Genomic DNA, 21,593 nt, shown 5'->3' with positions numbered 1-21,593 from the left:
GTTGCCAGAAACTGCCTTCTGGACACCAGTCGGATCCTTCCTGCTTGACCTATTATTTGATATTTGACCACTCGGTTGCAAGACACTTGCTCTTTCGGGCTGAAATGTCACTGGGGCATCTTGTCAGCTCCTAGACACCTCTGCCTGACAAGCCATTTTACTTTTGTGTGCTACAAGGCGGAAAATACAGGGCAATGGCTTTGATGTGGAGACTGTCAAACATGGGAGTCACTCTGGGCGTAGCTGAGGCGATGGGTGCCTCTCTCCTCCCTGGGGGGGGGGGAGGGGGGGGGAGCAGGAAGGGAAAAAAGGGCGCGTTTTAGGTTTCTGAACAACGATCGCAAACGCAGGGAGACGGACGGTCCCTGATATCACGGGCGGAGCAGGAATCGTTTCACCGCACTTACATCAGGGGGTTTGTCCGGGAACCTCCACACACCAGGATATGAAGCAGCGCTCCCCGGACCCTAACGGCACGCGAACGCGTGTCACCGCTCTCCGCTTCCCCACCCCACCCCACCCCCTTCCTCACAAACAGCCTCCCCTTTCCCTTCACGGAGCGAGAAAAAAACCAAACGCGAAGGCGTGCGCTAACCGCGTACGGTCCGGCGGAAAAATAATACACTTAAACAGTCACGTCTTCCGCAGCCAGGCGAGCCGACCTTCTCACTTTGACCGAGAGTGACACGGCGCTGCGGAGAGGGGTAGCAGTCACATCATTTCTGTTTTGCGCAACCTGTTCAAAGTTTGCAACTAAATGCTTGTCTTCAGCCGAGCTGACAAGAGAGAAGTAGGCGTTCAGTGAACCATGGCAAAGCTGCCATCTGATGACAGGAATCATTGGCATACATTTGGAATAGACTGCGCGATCCTATTAAAGTGCCACACTCCTGCTTTCAAACAGACAAGTATGAAACAACTTTGATAGATAGAGACTAAAATGGCTTATTGATTTTTTTTCCCTCTTCCCCCTTTTTAAGGGCAGGGGAAAATTACCTAAAATGAGTCACTTTTAAACAAGAGACAAAAGGACTGCATAACAGGCGCACAGACTTTAAATGCTTTGTTTTATCAGTTTTGTTAATCACATTCAAAGAGGGGTAAAAAAAAAAAAACCAACAACAACAAAAAAAACAGAAGCATTGTATTACCACCAGCAACAATAAATACAATGAATGTGTGGCTCAAATTAATCTGGACAAGTGCAAAGCAAATTAAATAAAACTTGTAAAGGCACTCTCCCTTTAAAAAAATCATCCACTTCAAACCGTATCCAAGTCACATGTCAGTTTAGAAATGGTTCATTTAGATGTCCAATAACCCCCGGAGGAATAGGGGCTCCTGGTAGAGTCCCTGGGTTCTCTGGAGGTCTTGTGGGAGCCGGAGAGAGAGGAGCCGGACCGTTGAGACCACGCGTTTCTGGGGCTCGCTCGGCGAGGGAGTTCCGCTTCAGGCTGGAGCGACACCATCTCTACCGCCCTCTCTGGTGGGTGAGGGGACTGCGGGGACATGGGGGGTTCAGGCACCTGAGACACAGAAGCAGGGTTTCCATGAGACAACCTGAATGACGCCATTTTACTTTCTGCCTCCTAAAACATAACAATGAGTAGCGGTATATCCCCCCTAAGCAATTCATGTTAGTCCCCGATAGAGGACACAAGTCTGGTCTTAATCTCGAGAACCATATTCAGCTATGCTGAAACCTACACTACAAGCAACATAAAAAAATAAAACAGTTGCAACAAAGTGAACCACTAAATATCAAATTCAAAATATTCCAATAGTGATCATAATTTTATATTTCAGTTAAGACAGAATTTAAAATACTGCCTTGTTCTGTGGCTAGCTTGTTATACAGACCAGAATTCTCCAATATTAAAGCGTCTTGCAGGCTATACTGAAATGGTAACAGAATAACTGATAGTAACACCTTAAGTAACACCTCAAACACTAACTGTTTGTATATTTGGGCCTTTTCAGCGAAGCATTTGATCCATTTTCATGCAAGCTGTGATGTACCCTTCAGGGTCTGGCATAGGAACTTCAATATTCAGATTACAGTTCTGGACGAGAGAAACTGAAATACGAGTTTAAACCCCTGTGGATGACTGGTGGCCCTGAGTAGAACACACACACACACACACACACACACACACACACACACACACACACACACACACACACACACAGCTCTTAGCGTTCGCTCAAACACAACGGACATCCCTGCTGCACACGGTTGATCACAATTGGCTTCAACACATGCACATTGAACGCAAAAGTGCCAAAGCAAACCAAATACATTCATTTCTATATTGTGATAGACTGCACCTCAGCCACTTTGAAGATTTGGTGGCCACAGGTGATTTTGCTACCTAATACTCTATACATATAAAAAGAGATATGCAGCACTTAATGGTACTGGAGAAAATAAATGAACAATAGCAATGTAGAGGGCACTCCTCCCTTTTGAGGAGACCTGTCATTAGCTTCCTTCGATCAGTTCTGCACATTATACTCAGAGAATCACACTTCCTCCATTACGCAGCTGCAGTGAACATACACGTGTACAGAATTACTGTGCAGTGATTATATGTGACCCTCACACCCCTTATACAAACATCAACATAAAAGGACTGTATGTAATTGAGCTAATTATGCTGTAATACACACACACACAAAAAAAGAAAACACCCCCAAAAAACCCAATTTCCCCTCTTTTTTTAACTGAATGACCCATCAAAGCCTCACATGATTAATGAGCGCTCGTATAAGCACAATGAAATGCAGATTGTCAGGGTGTGATATATTACACGGGGCGAAGCTGTCGACACGGGCGTCAGCGCGGCCCGCTGCGTGTAGGACACCGCGGAACAGAGGGGCGAGCGGGGGATGCTGTTAGGATCAAGCGGAGGAGAAGAGAGGGAGAGAAGGGGGGAAGCGGACGTGGGTCCGTGGAGCGGCGCTGCAGCTCGCTGGGGCCGGGTGACAGGCCTCTGTCTCTCAGCCACACTTGAGTGGGTCGGCCTGACACCGGCCTGTCAAGCCGGCAGCCCTGCAAGCGTGGCCTAACATGCTCTACAGCTCCACCCAATTAACTCGCCTTCACTTGACATCGTGGCAAAGAGCTTCATAATAGGTGGTCAAGGTGCACCGTGGTACCGCCGCCCTGCGCGCGCTGGAGACTGCTGGGATACCTCCGCCTTACGCCTCCGGGGGTCCGGTAAAGGTGCTTTCCGCGGAAGTTTCCACTGTGTGTCCGTCCGTCTGTCTGTCTGTCTGTCAGGGGCGTGAGAGGAACCAGCGGATAGGGGACCAAAATCCGACACTGATGTATGCAAACAGGCCCGCTCGTCGCTGCAGCGTAGATGTGCATTTTTCCGGCGCTTTCCGCAGATTTCAGACTCAAACAGTCGGGTGGCGGAACCCCCATCCCCCGCAGTGCGGCCGGATCAATCCGAGAAAAAATTCCGTGGGAGCGCTTTCCCCCCACGGATCAGTGCCCCGGCTCAATTTATTTTTGTGTGTCTTTTCTTTTCTCCTGTCTTTTCTAATGCCAAAAGATCGCTTTAAAACATACACCTTTAACAGGGGCTTGCTGGAGGGCTGTTCTGCGATCTATCAAGCTGAGGGCCGAGGTGTCATTCTCCCCAGCCCGCGGCTCGTCTCCAGATACCGCCAGCGCCGCGCGAGTCTGGCAGACGCACAATTACACAAACTACAGCCTGGTCACATTATTCAGGCCCGGGCATGGCACTTGCTTGGGTAGTGCTTTGACTGACAAGCCACAGAATACAGGCTAATTATCTCAAAAGAAGCCGGAACTTTCTACACCGGCAGCGGCGAACACGGTGGCTGGATGTGGGTTATGTATCGATATCGGAGGAATACGGAGGAAAAATTATTTATTCACATACAGGACATGAGAAAAATATGAAATTCCTATTCTGAACACTGGACCATATTAATAAGGGATTTTAGAGTCTTTTTTCTAGATATCGTACTTAATGTATCACAATTAATCAATCCAGTTTCTTAACTACCATTACAATGGCACAGTGTAGGATAACATACAGACATTTCATAACAAGTCTGGGAATTTTAAATGTACAATTAAAAAATAGCCTTTAAAAATGTGAAATGTGGCAAGTATTTATATACAATTAAGAACACTTAAGATGTATAGCAGTGAAACCCACTAGGATTTGATAGTTCTGAACTGCACTGAACTAGGCCAGAGACACTATTGGTATTGGCCAGAGACAAACCTCATTCCGTCTCTGACCGTGCCTTATCCTACTCCATTCACTTGGTACACGCTAGATATTAATTTGGTCAATATTACATGCTCCCCAAGAGCAGTGTAAAACGCCCCACACGAGCAACACTGTAACCCTGACCATGACCCTCCTAATCCAGAGTTAGAATCTCCATTGATAAACACATTCTGTTTGGTCATGTCTGTTACCTGGGTGGGATCGGTGGGGCAGCAAACTACATGAAGGGAAGATATGAAGTTCAACACAGAACACACAGACTGTACGGATGAACCAGTACGCCAGAAACAAGCTTTACTCAGGTGAATTAACTGCAAGGGAAGTTAGCTTCAACAGATTTTATTTATTTATGCCACAGATTTTTCAAGTTTCAACAATAATTACCGCAAACGGTGAGCAGCGAGTCCGATGGCGAAGTGTGATTTGATAACCGTGTGATTTGTGATGGATTCAGTTCGGACCGACAAGCTGCTAATAACACACGCAACGTAAACCTGTCTGCTGAAGCATTTAAATTGACATTAAATAAAATAATGATGGCTTAGAAGTATGTAGCCCATGGATAAGCCAATGAAAATAAGAATATTTCTGGCTTTTATTCTGTAGTTGAAGTCAAAAAAGTACCAGGGGGTGAAATGTTGGAAATCAATAAGCTGCAGAGTCTAACGTAACACCCAGGTATAACCTGGCAACACATTTCACAGGACTTTCAAAGGGTCAAAGATCAGATAATCAAACATAAAAACTGTAATTACTTAATTACTCTTAAAGAAATGCCAAGCTGCAGGCTTTTGGTACGAGATGAGATATTGGTTTGTCATTTTCTGCTATTACCACAAGAGCAAAATAAAATAACGAAAAACAAAACAAAACAAAAAAAAAAAAAAATATATATATATATATATATATATATATATAATAATGCAGGCAGCCCAGCAAATATTTACATGCATAGTACATAGTGTTGCAAAAACTGACAGAAAGAAAATGTATATTTAAGGGGCCAACAACAAAAGGCTTTTTTTATTATTTATTTTTCGTGCTTTTCTCCAAGATCGATCCCATTGCACAATATAGTTTAAGTATTAATACATGGCACTGGCAGGATTAAAGCAGCTTAAACCTGCTGCAGCTCCCATAAGTCCTCCAGAGCTGGGAATTTGTCAGATAAATTAAAAATAACACGACTGGCTGTGGATAAGAGTTGTTTTAGCGCCCCAGCACATTTTCGAGGTGGAGAAACGAGAGCCGCGTTTCAAGGCTTTGACACGGGAGAGGGATTTCTCCACCACCATTTTGTAGTGCGCCAGAGGAGCGGCCGTCTGCAGCCGCCTTCTCATCCACTTCTATCGGGCTGCTCAGGCCTGCGGAAAAACAGTGAGGGCTGCCTGGGCAGTTTGTCATTTAAATTGTATGAAACTACTGTGGATTACCCCAGAGTGAGTGTTTCTACACCGTTCAGCTGCCCCGCAGCTATGCGTGGCACTCTTCTGATGCGGCCGTGTTTGTTTTTGCGCTTCTCTGCGAGGGCCCGGGCCGCCCCCCTGAGCGCGGCGGGAATCGGCAGCCGCGCAGAGCAGGGGGGCTCCCGGCTGCGCGCTCGCCGTTAGCCTCCAGGAAACGCGCGCTAACCCACGCCGGACACTCTCCAAGAAACTCAAATCCTCAAAGAGCGGGGCTGTCGACTGTTCGGGAAGCACCTCGCGACCGGTTGAGGCCAGACGCGACTTAATTGCGCAATGTGAAAACAAATAAATGGTGAAACGAACACTGCAGTCGAAGCACCGCGTGAAAGGAATTAAATGAACGCCAATTCAGCCTGCGGTTCATTAGCCTGTGATGGGTTAGCAACAACCCAATAGATACAGAGTAATACAGTGCAAAGATTACAGTGCAAATAATTAAACCTGCAAGCAGGATGGAAGGGGGCCAAACAGTCCAATAGGGCAGCGTCGCCATAACAACATTTTTTCCCCACATCCTCAAGAAGGAGTCCTGACTCCATATATCAAGTTTGGTATCAACACATCAAAGCATTGCAGAGAGATGTCCTAACTTCCTGTTTGCGAAATTTGATTGGCTGTTCTGAACAAACGATTTTGAAAGTAAAAAATCCATGTAATAACTTTAATGAGGCTTGGTCCTAAGATCATCTGTGCCAGATTTGGTGAAGAGACGGCAAACTTTGTGGCCAGTGAAAAGTTTTTAAACCTTTCGAAAAAATCCAATATGGCGGTCGTATCACTTTGGTTGATTTGAAAATCTCTCGTCTCAGCCTTGGGACCTCTCACAGCATCACCAGACACGATAAAAAATTTTTTAAAGCCAACACATCACAAGCTAGTACCAAAACATATTTTTGCTTACTGCAGCACCTCCCAGTGGTCAAATTTTTGGTGCTTCCTCAAAATCGGGTCCCGAGTCTATGTACCAAGTTTGGTTTTGATACATCAAAGTGTTGCAGAGTTATGACCACTTCCATTTTGACGACTTTGCCGCCATTTTTTATTTACTGTAATGGATGAACGCTTTTGTCTCTGCCTTGATTGATCTCCCAAGATACAACCACACACAATAATTACTTTAAGGCAAACACATCGACAGTTATTGGGCAAAACAAGTTTTCACTTATTGCGTTCAAATGACTCACTTTTTTGCACATCTTTAGGAAGGGGTACTCTATGTACCAAGTTTGGTGTTAACGCATCAAAGAGTTGCTGAAATATGAGCTCAGTTCCTGTTTGATTGAGCTATGATGGACGAAATGCTTTTGAAAATCCATCCGATAACTTGTGAGGGTTGGTCTGAATGTCATACGTGCCAAATTTGGGGAAAATTGGACTACATTTGTGGCCTGCAAATTTTTTTAAAAACCTTTTCATAAAATTCAATATGGCGGAAAATCCAATATGACAGAATTGCGTTGAAATCAGGCATATGGCTCAACTTGCATGCTTAAATGTACCTCCAAATTTGACCAGTTGAGGGCGCTAGAGTGCTCAAGGTGGAGACATGAATCTTGGTGAAAAGAATCATGGGATAGTCCCCAATAAGTGTGCCAAATATAAAAACTTTTTACAATATGGTTCTAAGGGCTGCCATAGATACCCTAGCCAGAAGAAAAAGATGATGAAAAATAAGAAAAAGGTAGAAACACGGTGTGCCCACACAGCTCTGCCACTTGGCCCCCAATTAATTACTTTGCTTAGTCCATTTACACATCCATTTTCTGAGGTACATTATACTCTGAAACCACACACAGCATTACAAGTCTCCCAATGCATTTCAACTGTACATTATGCTAGTTGAATGTGAATAAAAAGGAGAGAACTTTAAAGACTGAAGGTAGCCTATATGGTGGTGAAGAAGAGTGTGAAGATGGAGAACATAAAAAATGATGAACAAGCTGCCACACTCGAATGCTAGGCAGTCTGGTTACATTTACTCGTCACTCTAATTCTGTTCTACTTCACTTCACCGCTGAACCAAAAACCTCTCTCAGACTTAAGTGTTCAAGGACAAGTATTTTCAGACGGACAGAAAAGAAAGTGCTGCATTTTTTGCCAATGTAATTTGTGGTCTAGAGTACTTTAACCCCTTGATGAGTAGGTTTATTGGAAAGTTTTTAAAGTTTTAGTCTTAGTTTTTTAGTTTAAGTTTGTGTTCTAGAAGTTCTAGGTGCTTTCAATTACTAGTAGTGATCGCCAGATCACGCATTAGCATGTTCAGTTAAGGACATGCTAATCACATTTATGATCTTATAACTTAAAGGGGTACAGGTGACAAAATAAGGAGTGCAGTGTAATAGGATATGTTCGGCCGTACATCTACAGGGTTAATGAGAAATACATATTGCAGCAGATCATTTCTACACAGTAATTTAATTAAACCTCTGTCACAGTGAAAAACTGCTTCAGACCACTTGCAATAAAAAAGTAGTCATGTTCACATTTGGAAAATGAACTGACAGAAAAATAATCCTCAACAGTTAGAGAAAGAAAAAGAGGGAATGGAAGAGGCTTAAAATGAAAAAAAAGAATGACAAATCGGTAGACTTCAATGCTTCCTGTCACCAAGCAACGTCTCGGCTCAAAAATAATGCTGACCTAGAGAAACTGTAGAAGACTCTCCAAATCTACACCCCTCCTTCCCTATATTCCAGGGGTATTCCAAACGAAACACATATAAATCAGCCCTGTTTGCATCCCAGACCTCGGCTTGAAATGGGCCCAGACCGCAGCCCCAGAGAAAATCGTTACATTCACTTCAGTGCAACCGGGGGTGGTGGGCGGACTGAGTGGCCAATCGGCTGGGAGCCCGCCCCTTCCAGGTACGCTGTGGTAGGGAGGCGCACATTATCACTGCACCCCTCCTCAGCTGCAAAACAACTTAGGGCCCGGTTTAAATGTTTACAGTTATCCAGCCATGTCGAGGGCTCAGATTTCACAGCGTGATTATGTTCTTTTCCCTCTTAAAAACGAACACTGAGGTAGCAAGGCTAAGGCGTAGGCCTGAACATCCAGCTAACAGAGGCAGAACCAACTCCGGCTTTATTCTCTACATTCGCACAAAATATCCAAAACCTGTAATACACCAAAACACCAAAATCTGACCCTGCTTCGACGGTAACGCCTTCAAGCTTTTTCTTGCTTTTCCCTTGTACTTTTACAAAGCAAGCCGGATAGACTATGTAAGTCGCATTTCAGAGGCAAAGTTAAGATGTTCGACTCACTCGCGCAACAGGATCATATACTGTCATCCTGACCTCTCCGCTCTTTAGCCAGTTGCTTGCACACACTGCACAGTGTGGTACGAGCCAGTCACCTTTTCTTTTATCCTTTCAACACATCCCTCTCCCAGCAGAGCCCCCGGCTTCAGGTTTACAGCGGTGCGCGCGGTAATCTCTTGACAATGGCTGTCATCATTTCATAGAAGTCTTACTCACTTCCGCTGCTAACAGCCCACAGCTCAGGGCGCACTGAGAACCGGCTGCCGAAGGGAAGTGTTAAAAATATTTTTTTAAAAGTGCGACTTAACCAAAACAAAAGGAATTGAAAACTGAAACGTTGGAAAAATTTTTGCGATGACTGCAACGGCCCTCTACGGCGACACAGAGCTTTGCTCGGCCTTATGGGATAGCTCCTGTAATGGCTGTAGATCCTCCCCGTGTGGTTTGTTGTGGATATATGCTGTATCGCTGTACCTGGGGACAGTGTTTTATGTGCGGCTTCAGCAACTCCACATTTATGGGCATGATAAATACCCTCAGAATATTATATTTCACAGTACGGAGGACAGCTTTGCTGCTCCCAAAATGCAATTTTCCCTTCTTCTTCTTGAATGAGCCATCCTATCCGTTGCGGTCACTCTTTTTCCAGGTAAAGTTGGCCGTGTTTTTTGGGTCTGTGCTGGAGCCTTCCGTTTGTAGGACCGGGACGGGAAACAACACGGGTGTGGGGGAGGCGAGGGGGCGGGAGCTGTAGCCTGGAGGCAAGCCTGACCCCGTCTCCCCCCTGGAGCTTGTCAGCAAGAATTTAATGCGACTTCTAAAGTTTGAACATGGCGGCGGGGCGGGGGGGATTAGGCGCAGAAGGAAACGGTTTCCCTGACTGTCAAAGCCTGGCCCGTGAGCGACCGTGTTCTCCCCGGTACCTCCGGGACGTCCTAAAAACACCTCTGTTCTTCCCCCAAGCCCCTCTAGCCCCCCCCCTCCCGCTCTGTTGTCCACCATGGGGGCAGACACGGTCACCGGGAGGGACCAGTCGCAAGGCAGCCAGGCTGGCTTGATTAACTCGAGCTGTGAGGGTGGACGGTAGCTGGGGACGGGAGGCCGCTGCGAAGCCAACGGCAGACGCCGCTTCGCTCCGGTCTCGCCAGCTTTTTCCACGGCCTCGTTTCCCAGCTACGAGACAAAGCCCACGGAGCAATAAAGACAAGGCACCGTCTGCCAGAGACCGTCGACACCGGTGCAGGGGACACCGAGACAGATGCTGGCCATATGACTCCATTAAACAAGCGCTCAGAGGACACAAATTTACACCCTCCGAGCAGACGCTCACAAGATGGTGGGATACCTCACCAGACAGGGGCTTGGTGATGAGCCATTATAATAAAGCTTTACATCTTTTAGTTTTAGCGAGCTGTAAAAATCTGATCAGTGCGATCTGTAGAGCACCACCCACATGCTCATTAGGAGGTGCAACGTTGGCGGTTCAAATCTGACCGCACAACCTCCGACATGTTTGTCCCTTTCTCTCACTGCCCATTCTTCCAGTCGCTCTACACTGTGCTATCCAGTAAAGAAATAAAAATAAAAATCTAAAAATGCCTCAATCTTTACTGAGTCACCAAATAACAACTCTTAGTTTGGATAATATTTTGAAATATGAAGTGTGAGTCGTGTTGCAGAGGATGCAGCGTAGACGTTCCGGCAGTGTGTGGAAGAATACTTAAGGTGTTGCACCATGTGGAGGAGTCCAACGATATGTGAAAGGCAAAGATGTGAGATCAATCGAGATTGTTTACACAGCACGCGGGTACAAATTGAAAGGGAAATATTCGGAGTGGATTGCGTGCGTTTCTTCCTGCCGTGCAGTCAATGGGGATGTGTTTGTGGGGTGTAAGCTGGAAAATCTGTCAGATGTCATCAAGCTCAGTACCAGAATCTCAGAGGGGCAAAAAACTAAACAAAACACAGAAACATCAGTTATTCACAAATGCATACAGAATTTGCACCGCTCATACAGAGAACCAAGTTCCAACAGTTTTCTTGTAGTGTCGGTCAAAGTCTGATTTTATAGTGTCAGAAGCTAAGCTGAAATAACAATCCTGTCACTTTTAAGTGTATTACTGCTTTCAAAATACACCTTATGAATGTGAGAACCTTTATGTAGTCTAGGCTATGGAATGATATTCCTCATCAGGTTCAAAGGAGTGGAAATATCCACTTGGTCACAAGGCGACTTTCTATGCTTGATTTATTAACCCGTATCATTTAATTTATACCGTAAAGTCAAAGAAAATGGAGACATAGCAGATCTTATGAAACCTTTGAAAGTATTTCAAGTGAGTTCCTCTCCTCCGTTAAAAGCCAAACGCTTTCCATTATTAAACTGCAGAAAGTCTACAAATCTCTAGCGCGGTGCTGCGCTCCTTCAACGCTGCAAAGTTTCTCTGAGAGGAGACTTAAAAAATACAGTAAGCAGATGCGTATACATGCGGTTAGCATTAATATCCCTGCATTATGCATTTTACAGGATGATTTGTGAAGCTTAACCGCCAAAGGTTCCAACCTCGGTTTTCTCGGCAATGAAATACCGCATGAAAAGGGTCGTTTGCAGCCGTACAAACAAAAATCTTTACCCTCAACCCCCGACCTTAATTACCGCGGCTGGCCATAAACAAGACGTCAGTCGCATTAGAAAGAAAATAATAATAATAAACACGACAATTGTGCCGCAGCAGCAGTTTGTAAGCAGTTGGTAAACACGTCTGTTGGGAAGTTTGCAAAACAGCAACCGATGTGCGGACTTGCCTCATCTGGGATTGGTCCGATCGTCAGGGGATGACATCACAAAGGAGGAGGGGGTGGAGGGAAAACAATATTCAAGCCCCATTAACCCCCAGATCCAATACTAACCCCACTGATCTCCCTTATACACGCTCCACAAGCACCTCTCCAAATAAATTCAGAAAACATTCGAAGATAAACACATAAATAATAACGCACACAAATATGCTACTCCACTGGGGCGGGGTTAAACGTGTGTGTATGAATATGCGTGAAAGAGTGTGTGAGCGTAAAGATAAGATGCAGCAGAAAGCGGTCCATTGTCTGGGCTGCACTCCCGAGGCCTTAAAGCAATTTGCACACCACCTCCTTACTGCCATGATGTTTAAATTAAAAAAGGAGGGGGTTGGAGGACAAAAAAAAAAAGTTTCCTGAACATAGTAGAAAATTGTTTTCTCTGGACAGTTTTAAGAGTCTACATCCTGTGCTGGAGTTCTCTAATCATCACCAGTGCAATTTACAATCAGAACACACAGTGAGCCAGTTCAGACCAGCTCATCTGTTGACTTTGGCCACGGCCCCGGCTCAGAGAGGGCAGCTGCCATTTGAGACTGGGGGACTCAGCAGAGCATGAGGGCGGGGCGCTGCTCCGGGACTGAGGCAGTGACACACACACACACACACACACACAGGCAGTACACACACACACACACACACACACACACACACACACACACAAGCACATACTCACACACACAGGCAGTACACACACACACACACACACACACACACACACATACACACATACACACATACACACATACACACATACACACATACACACACACACACACACACACACACATACTCTCACACACACACACACACACACACACACATACTCACACACAGAGGCAGTGTACACACACACACACACACACACACACGCACGCACACATAGGCACACACACATAGGCAGGACACACATAGGCAGGACACACACACGCAAGCACATACTCTCACACACAGAAACACGCACAAACACCAACACAAAAAGGCACACACAGGCAGTACATGCACACAAAGGCACACACGCACACACAAACACAAACAAAGGCACACAGAAACGCGCACACACTGAAAGGCATACAAAGCCAGCACACACACAGAAAAACACACATGCACTTCACAGAAACACACACACATACAAGCACATGCAGGCATAGCCACACACACAGTCTCACTCCCTCGTACCTCATGCTGTGTGAGAGTCAGGAGGCGCTCTTTAGCCTCCCAGCTACCTCAGCGAGCCGAGGCTCTCGTTTCCACGGTGTCCTTTAAAATATGCTTCTGATTAGGTGGCCTAATTACAGCTGGAAAAACAATGTTGCTTCAGGCCTTGCGGTGTGTGTCGGAGAGTATCGACTAACCCTGGACCCGGTCCACTGTTACCCAACCCCTCCAACTCCTTCCCCTCCAACTGAAGCAGCACGCCATTTCTTTCAGGAATTCTCTCGGCCTGGCCCACGACAAATAGCGCTGGCGCTAACGCTTTTTGAACAGGAGCGGCTGCCACTACAAACAACAAACCCGGCGATGCCCCTCGAAACATTAACAAACATCACCAGGCACTGCCGCGAAACGAGAAAGAATCTCTCCGCTCGAGCAGGTGTGAATTACACTTCATTAAGCTAAACAGCTCTTTAGGAATGAGCAGTTTTTCCTTCTGGTTTAGTCTACAACCCCTAAATGGTAATTCAATATTATGACAGCAATTACGTGCTGTTTTTTTTGTTGGTGCAGGAATATTAGCTTGCTTTGCACTGTGCATGTTTTAGCCAGTCTTTTAGAGTTACGCAGGAAAGACTCGCAGGAATTAGGCCACCACAGATGATCTTTAGTTCTGTCTGTAGCAAGCAGCAGCCACAGCAAATGGTACTATATCGCTAAATTACTGCAGAACGACTACTCTGTTGCTTTAACCCTGGGCGGCCCATCTCTGTTCCTGTGCCCTGTAGGTTCCCCATCACATTCACACCAACCCCATCAAAGCATACCTCATTCAACAGCTAGATCTCCTCAAGCTGCTAATTAGTAGTATCACGTGTGCTAAATTAGATCAGGAGTGAAAACCTTCAGGACAGTAGTAGATCTCCAGGAACAGGATTAGGCAGCCTGGCTTTAACCTATATACATTCTAAGGCTCATCACCAGAGATGATTCCTAAACACGTTTTCTGCATTGCAGCCACCATCAAATCCGATACTGTAACTTGGGATTATGCAGTCCCCGGTTGAAGGGCCAAATCGAGTGAAGAAGAGAGGGGGCTAGGTGGTCCCGCGGTGGTCGTTCCTCTATGCCCCCGGAGTGCCAGGCTTCGGGGGCAGGGGCGGGGGCGAGGGGATCCATCAGGCTCACTTACAGCCCTCCCCCGGCTGCGGAAGCCATAAAGAGGGCTGTGCCCTCCTTCCATTCCCCGCCCTGCCGTGCTGGCGCAACGCAGTTCTGCGCCCGGGGAGCGAGCGGTGCCGGTGCCAGCCCTCCCTGCAAATGAAAACGCCCCCGCGCCTCCGTTTCCCCGCGCCCTGAAGAGTTTCCGGGGCCCCCGCGCGGGCGTCCCAAATTCAATTTGCGAGCGGTGGCGAGGGCCCTTGGAGGTCGCAGGCGACCCGCATCGATCCACGCGGTTTCACTTACCCCCGTCCTCCTCTCTGAAAGCGCGCGTGTCACTCGCCGAATGTAATCCGCCGCGCGTTAATATTTAATGAGTTATTCCAAGTAATAAGTCTGCACAAGACAATGCACTCCCCGGCGGGGAACCCGCTCCCTTTTCGGGCCTTAAAAGTACAGATAAAAGCTTTTACGCGCTAATGCCACTGCTGGTGACCTCGATCCCCGCAGACGAGGCTGTCGCCTTGCATAAAGGCTGGCGGAACGGCGGTCCCCTTCGGTCAAACTGCCGTTTGTTTGCTCAGCGCGGAAAAACTGTGGAATCTGGGAGCCCTTATCCAAACAGGAAATGTGTACCGTTGAGCAGAGTCCCCCTCCCTTTCCCCCTCGTGTGGCACGCCGGTCGTTAGCAGGTTGCTCTTCTCGTCTCCGCTACTCGTGTGGTTCTTTGGAGCCCCGAAGGTCACTGAGGGCCGGAGGTCTGGACACAGCAGCAGCTGTGGTGTGCGGTGATCTTGTGTGCTCCACATCTATAATCAACGCGTGTGGAACTACAGGCTTCCAGCCCGGTCAAGGTCAACACGATGACGGTGAAGCCCAGTCTGAACGGGAACCACAGGCTCAAACACACACTTAAGACTCAGCTGGCATTACCGGCATGTCATCACAGGGATATGGGTTCTGGGTAGCATTCCTCCTCTGGAACGTGGCCGAGAGCGGAGAAGTCGCTGCTCTGCTAAGGCTAGCCAAGGCACGGTGGCCAAAATGGCCTTTCCAGACGGCGGTTCTTCCACCTTGCCCTTTGTGTCCAGCTGACGAGCCGTAGAAGGACCGTCTGAAAGGGGCCAGGCTTGCGCCGGCTCGCTAACGAGAAGCCCTCCCAGCGAGGGCCTGGCGGCTCAGCGCGGGAGAGCCGCAGCGGCGTCGGGGCTTGGACGCGGTCCGAGGCGCCGTGGGGAGGCCCATGTTGCTGAGACCGCAGAAACCTCCACCAGACGTTCTGAGGCGTGTTTGAAACGAGGCCTCTGGGGGCCCGGCTCGGCTGGCCAGCTCACAGCCGCCCTGCCCCACAGCCACCCTCTTCCTCATTCCGCCAAAAAAAAGAAAAGAAAAGAATAAGGAAAAAAAAAGAAAGAAAAAGAAACGGTTAATGGAAGCCCCTGCTGTCGCTTTTGGCCAACTCCGCGGCAACGTTACCCACGGTGCACCTCTCGCTGGGAGACCCGGTCAGCCATCGTATCTGAACAGCCCTGTGATCACGGCCCTTCAACAGCGAGAGCGACTCTCCCTTAAGGACCAGCCAGACGAGAGAACCCAGCACAACAATTAGAGATACAGTACCAGGGGTACCTTACATAAAGTTGCTTATGGCCAGCACAATGAGCTGCATGGAGTATCTGTGGGACTGCCTGCTATCCGGCATCACAAGCCTTGCTCTAGGACACCAATACCAACAGAGAAAGCTCAAAGCTTTTGAAACAAATGTCGAAACAATGGCACGATTATAATTACTGAACTTTAATGTTTGCCTGCATGCTTATATTATATACGAAAGATACATTTTTATACGTTTTGATTTCAAACAAAGACACAGCTGAAGTGTGGACAGAACTGCTTCCTCAAAGAATGCTCAAAGACCACACCCCCTACACATGGAGCCAATGGCCTTGGCATAGCCAGGGTGGGTGGTTCTTGGTGACAAATCAGCATTCCTCACAGAGCTGGAAGAGACAGCTCTTTCCTGAGTCTGCACGGAGACCAGAAAATAAACACTGCAAGGCAGTGAGGTGCGTTTTACCCACAACTTCATAAACCAGAGTAAACACAACAGTTTGTGTAAAAATGTGTCTGCACTTTCCAGCAAGGTGTGAAAGTAAGGGCGGAGATGGGGTGATGCTGGAGCTTTCTGCGCTTAGCTTGAGTCCATTTTACAGTATCACAAAGTATCATTTTCTAGAAAAAGTTACAATAGTTCCAAACTGTTGGCATGTTTTCAGAATCATTTAAGTTTGTTAACCTCAGTCCTCCGCAGGTCAGCCAATGAGTCGATCACCCGTTAAATCAGTCAAAATTGTACATTGGCCAGCATCATCCAGCAATGTGGAAAAAAAATAGATTAATAAAATAAAACACGGGGAAATCAATTAAATTCGGCTAAGCAGCTGAGCTGACCTCCGTGTTGCCAATCATTAGCTAAAGGCATAGAGGCCTTTAGGTACTGAAATAGTGAAGCACACAAACACAACAGAACTGCCAGATCCTACAATGGACAGACGGGTGTTGTAGCTTCACACCTGAGGACGAGGAGGGGTCCTTATTGGGACGAAGCACTGGTTCTCCCTCAGGCAGGCGTCCTGCAGCTCGTTCTTCAGGTGGGAGATGTGGGCCTGGTGGGAGGTCATCTCCTTCTCCAGCAGGGCCATCCTGGAACAGGCCATCTGGTACACGTCCATGAAGGTGGAGATGAAGCTCTGCCAGGGAGAGACAACCAGGGACTCAGAACCTCAGTCAACAAAATGGAGGAATAATGCCCACACAATTTACCAGGGGCTCAGAACCTCATCTCTCAGTCAACAAAATGGAGGAAATAATGCACAAACAATTTACTGGATCACACTGATGGGGGAACTTCTGCGATCTGCTTTCTTTCTTTACAGCATTTATAAATTTATATGACTTACTCCCATTTATGCATCCGTGTGTGTCTAGTTCTGTTTTCCACATGCAAGGTGAAACACAATGAAACTAGAGTTGGGAATAAAAGAAAAAACACAGTACCATTGGAATGCCTTAAGGCACAACTGCACTCTTGAAAATTCTTCTAAAACAGCATTTCATTTTCAATTCCGTATTAAACCAAGTAAAGAAAAACAGGAATGAAATAAAATAAAACCCAGAAAATAAAACCTCTCCTTTCCAAAACTTTGCTTTTCCTGGTTCCACTCTGCGGAGGAAACAAATTGACAGAGAGCCCGCGCTGCTTACGGATATGCAAAAACCCGCTAATGTTATGACCTTCGAGGACAAAAATGCTTATTTTCCATTTCCATTTCTCCCTGCGCGTTTGTGTGGAACTTGCATATTCATGGGTGCGTTTCCCCGCCGCTGTCACTTAAACTGCCATGCAGAACTGGGAGAAGCTGACTCCGAGCGTGTCAGCAGCACTGGTCAGAGAAACTTCATCAGTCTTTATTCCCAGACATTATACAAGAAAACTGACATTAAGAGAGCTTTAACTGACAGCAAATGGAATCAATCAGCAAATCACTAAGCCATAATAAACTCGGAGGAAAGCCTTTCGAATCCCAGCAACCTGGGCGCAGAGTCGCAGGAAATGCCTTTTTTTTTTCTAAACTAATCAAAACCCGGTGACTGGCATTTGACCCGATGCCCATGTCAAGCGCAAGGGGGAAAATGGAGATTTGACATCCTGACACTCCGCAGAGGCATCTAATGAAATTCAAATTTCTGTAAGTAAAAGGACAATATGGAACAGACATTCCACACGACATTTCTTCCAATTGTATGCAGATGCATGAAATAACCAGAATTATTTGCGCTGAACCAAATTTGCATCAGACTGCGAAATGTAAGGTATGGTCTAATGTTAATGTGATGTCAAACAAAACACAGTAAAACTTAAAAAGAAAGGTTGCACGCTTTCCCACAATGCACTTTTAATAGCCAACGTTTTGGCAGAAAGCGCCCTTCATCAGGGCTTGACTGGACTTTGGATTTTCAACAAAACTCACAAAACTCAGTAACCCAAAACTAAACCAAATAAATGAAAAATAGTCTAAATTCCGATGCTGGAGCATGACTGTACACTGTACATTATTTAACTCCACATGCAACTAAAGTATTACTCGGTCCCTAATGAGGGGAGATGTATCCCGCAGAATAACGAGCAAGTATGCAGGTGGCTGTACAAGTCTGATTCCACATCTATAAACCTTGTGGCATGGAAGACCGGGTTCTTGCCCGAGTTGCGGTGACCATGCGGATACAGTACAGCAGAGTCAGATTTCACTTCTCACATTGCGTACATCTGTACAGTCACACGGAGGTGTCGAAAAGGCTGAGAACAGTATGGGTGCGGTCGCAGTCAGTGATGTACGAGAGGTGAAGGATAGTGTGCGTGGACAATGCAGGATTCCCCATGGATCCTAGTGTGTCAGGATCGCACTGAGAGTGGGGACTCTATGAGGCACTGACCATACAAACACAATTGATCTTCCCGCTGCTGGAATCGTTAGGCATTAACACATTAAGGCAGGAGATCTATGCGTCTGTGGAAAGATCACATCCTATCCCAGTGAAGGAAGGCTTTAAAATGGTGAGAAAGAACTTGCACGCTGGAATAATGTACGCACGTGGAGGATCCACCTTTCTGAGTTCCGTTGACGGCCTTGTGTTAGCACTGCTTTCGATTACTTTCAGAGTGAAAGAGCCGATTGTGCGCACCCAGGGCACTGTAATTGGTCTGTGTAACTCTTTAAGTGGCTCGTCGTAGATCCGTCTCTCCCTGTGTGGCTCCTCATGATTTTCCACTGCTATAAGAGTGTTCATTCACTAATCATGTACAAAAGTGTACATTTACTAATCATGTTTTTTTACATTTTACATGTGTAAAAAATTTTTTTTTTTTAAATAAAATTAAATAAGTTTATCCATTGTGAACAACATTTTCAGCAAATTTCCCAATGTCAAATTTTCTTCAAACAAAAAATATCATGAAGACGTCAGAGTATTATATTTGATGTCACAATGGTTTTGTGTTGACAAACACATTGTAACTACACTGACCTGTTCAGATTGTTGAATACATTTTAAATAAATGCCAGCTATGCTGCACTGTAAATAAATACCAGCCAGCAGTTTAGAAGCACAATCTCAGGCTCAATTAATTTCTCTTAGATCTTCTGGAGAGCTTTTTTTCTGTAATTTGGATATTTTTGGTGAAAATAATGTCACTCTGAATTCACAGAGGTTTCCCCCAAATTACTGATGCAACTACTGCATCATATCAACGAGGAACACGTAAACGGTTCTGAAAATATGCCAGACTATTTTTATATTCAACAAAATCAAAGCTCACAGCTTTTCAGAGTGTCCGCCACGCAACCTTGCTAAACAAACCCTCTGGGCTCCAAACATCTAGTTCATTATGGTTCAGCTAAGGTTTGTTACAGCTCAAACGAACGAAAATAAGCTCACATCTCTTACAATCCATGACTAAATTAAACCATCAATACCAAAAACATGAAGCTCATGGCCTCTACCTTTATTCATCAGGTACAACAGTGTTGTGTAGTATTCCAACTGAATTTGTGATCTGATAAAATTCTATGAATTAAGGCATAATACACAAGATGCACTACAGTGGTTTGGACTCTGTACAGCTGTACAGTAACAGTCTATGGAAAATAAAATGCTTATTTTGTCTGCAATATCATAGTAAATCCCGACTGAAATTTCAGCTCAGGCCTCAGACATAAAAACAAAATATTTCACTATGTAATGAAACGGCAAAAATGAATTAGAGCTTGAGGGAAAAAAAAGAATAATTCACATTACAGAATTCATCAGGCATACGCTAAAAGGAGAGAATTACAGAAAGCAGTGGGAAAAAGTCGGACAAAGAACCACTGCACCTGCTCCAGCAGGGCTATGAGTCACCCCCTGTACCTAATGATACTGCACAGAGCACAACAATATAAACCAGCAGGCCTACCGTATCACAAAGCAAGCACATTCCCACTATATTTACTGCATTGTTGGGATGTTAGGGCCAGAGCTATGTAAACCCCGCTTTTATTCTTTTAAAAAGCAGATACGAATACTGACCTACTTTATATACAGTAGTGTAAGGTTGTGTACAGAGAAGAATAAATTCTGATAGTAATACATTCACTTAACTGGGGTAAAAACAAATCATGTTCATGCGGAAACTATTAGCAGAACAACACATAATATATTTATCGGAGATATAAATCACGCAGCATAAGCAGAAAGTCCGGAGGGTGAACTTTCACATGAGCGAGGATGACTGGCGCTAGCATTAGCGCCCTAAAACAATGACTGCTGCTCCTGGGAGCATTCGGAGGTGCGTAAATTCGCCGAGGGAGAGGGGGGGGGGGACTACATAAAAATCAAAGATGATAATGCAGCCGCAGCGTTAATGAACGGAGGAGCCTGGGAAGCAGAGAGAGGCCCTGCTCCGATTGACGCGCTGGGCTGACCTCCTGTTCCTCTACACACGTGAACTTGAGGAACATGCAGATAAGGCGCCTGGGGGCACGGCCTCTCCCGCCGTCTCTCCCGGCGAAGGTCAGGGCCCGTGCCGAAGGGTTTAAGCTCCTTTTTGAAGTCGCCCCGAAGCGCAATCATCGCTTGTGATCACCGACACGGGCGGGTCAGAGCGGGATTCCAGGGCCCGTCGACAGGGCGTGTTTCCCTGTGTACGCTGCAGAAGGCGTGTTTCCCTGTGTACGCTGCAGAAGGCCTGTTCCTATGCGTACGCTGCAGAAGGCGTGTTTCCCTGCAGAAGGCGTGTTTCCCTGTGTACGCTGCAGAAGGCATGTTTCCCGGCAGAAGGCGTGTTTCCCCGTGTACGCTGCAGAAGGCGTGTTTCCCTGTGTACGCTGCAGAAGGCCTGTTTCCCCGTGTACGCTGCAGAAGGCGTGTTTCCCCGTGTACGCTGCAGAAGGCGCGTTTCCCTGTGTACACCGCAGAAGGCGTGTTTCCCTGCAGAAGGCGTGTTTCCCCGTGTACGCTGCAGAAGGCCTGTTTCCCCGTGTACACCGCAGAAGGCGTGTTTCCCTGCAGAAGGCGTGTTTCCCCGTGTACGCTGCAGAAGGCCTGTTTCCCCGTGTACGCTGCCGGAGGCCTGTTTCCCTGCAGAAGGCCTGTTTCCCCGTGTACGCTGCAGAAGGCGTGTTTCCCTGTGTACACCGCAGAAGGCCTGTTTCCCTGCAGAAGGCCCGTTTCCCTGTGTACGCCGCAGAAGGCCTGTTTCCCCGTGTACGCTGCAGAAGGTGTGTTTCCCCGTGTACGCAGCAGAAGGCGTGTTTCCCCGTGTACGCTGCAGAAGGCCCGTTTCCCTGCAGAAGGCCCGTTTCCCCGTGTACGCTGCAGAA

General features: G+C 46.6%; 1 protein-coding gene across 5 annotated transcripts in view; it reads right to left on the bottom strand.

Annotated features, from left to right (window-relative positions):
* Window positions 1–1,050: 1,050 nt before the first annotated feature.
* Window positions 1,051–21,593, bottom strand: part of LOC133135463 (coiled-coil domain-containing protein 171-like) — a 76,792-nt gene continuing 56,249 nt past the window's right edge. For all 5 annotated transcript variants that reach the window (XM_061252486.1, XM_061252485.1, XM_061252489.1 and 2 more), the window contains 2 exons: window positions 16,749–16,925; window positions 1,051–1,526 (listed from right to left, as the gene is read on the bottom strand). In XM_061252486.1, the coding sequence (XP_061108470.1) occupies window positions 1,302–1,526; window positions 16,749–16,925 (402 nt within the window). In that variant the 3' untranslated portion in view covers window positions 1,051–1,301. The remainder of the gene's footprint in view (window positions 1,527–16,748; window positions 16,926–21,593) is intronic.

The sequence above is a fragment of the Conger conger genome, chromosome 8 (assembly GCF_963514075.1).
Source record: "Conger conger chromosome 8, fConCon1.1, whole genome shotgun sequence".
Taxonomy (NCBI): Eukaryota; Metazoa; Chordata; class Actinopteri; order Anguilliformes; family Congridae; genus Conger; species Conger conger.
Note: the sequence above shows the minus strand (reverse complement) of the source record. Positions and strands in the feature narration are given on the sequence as shown.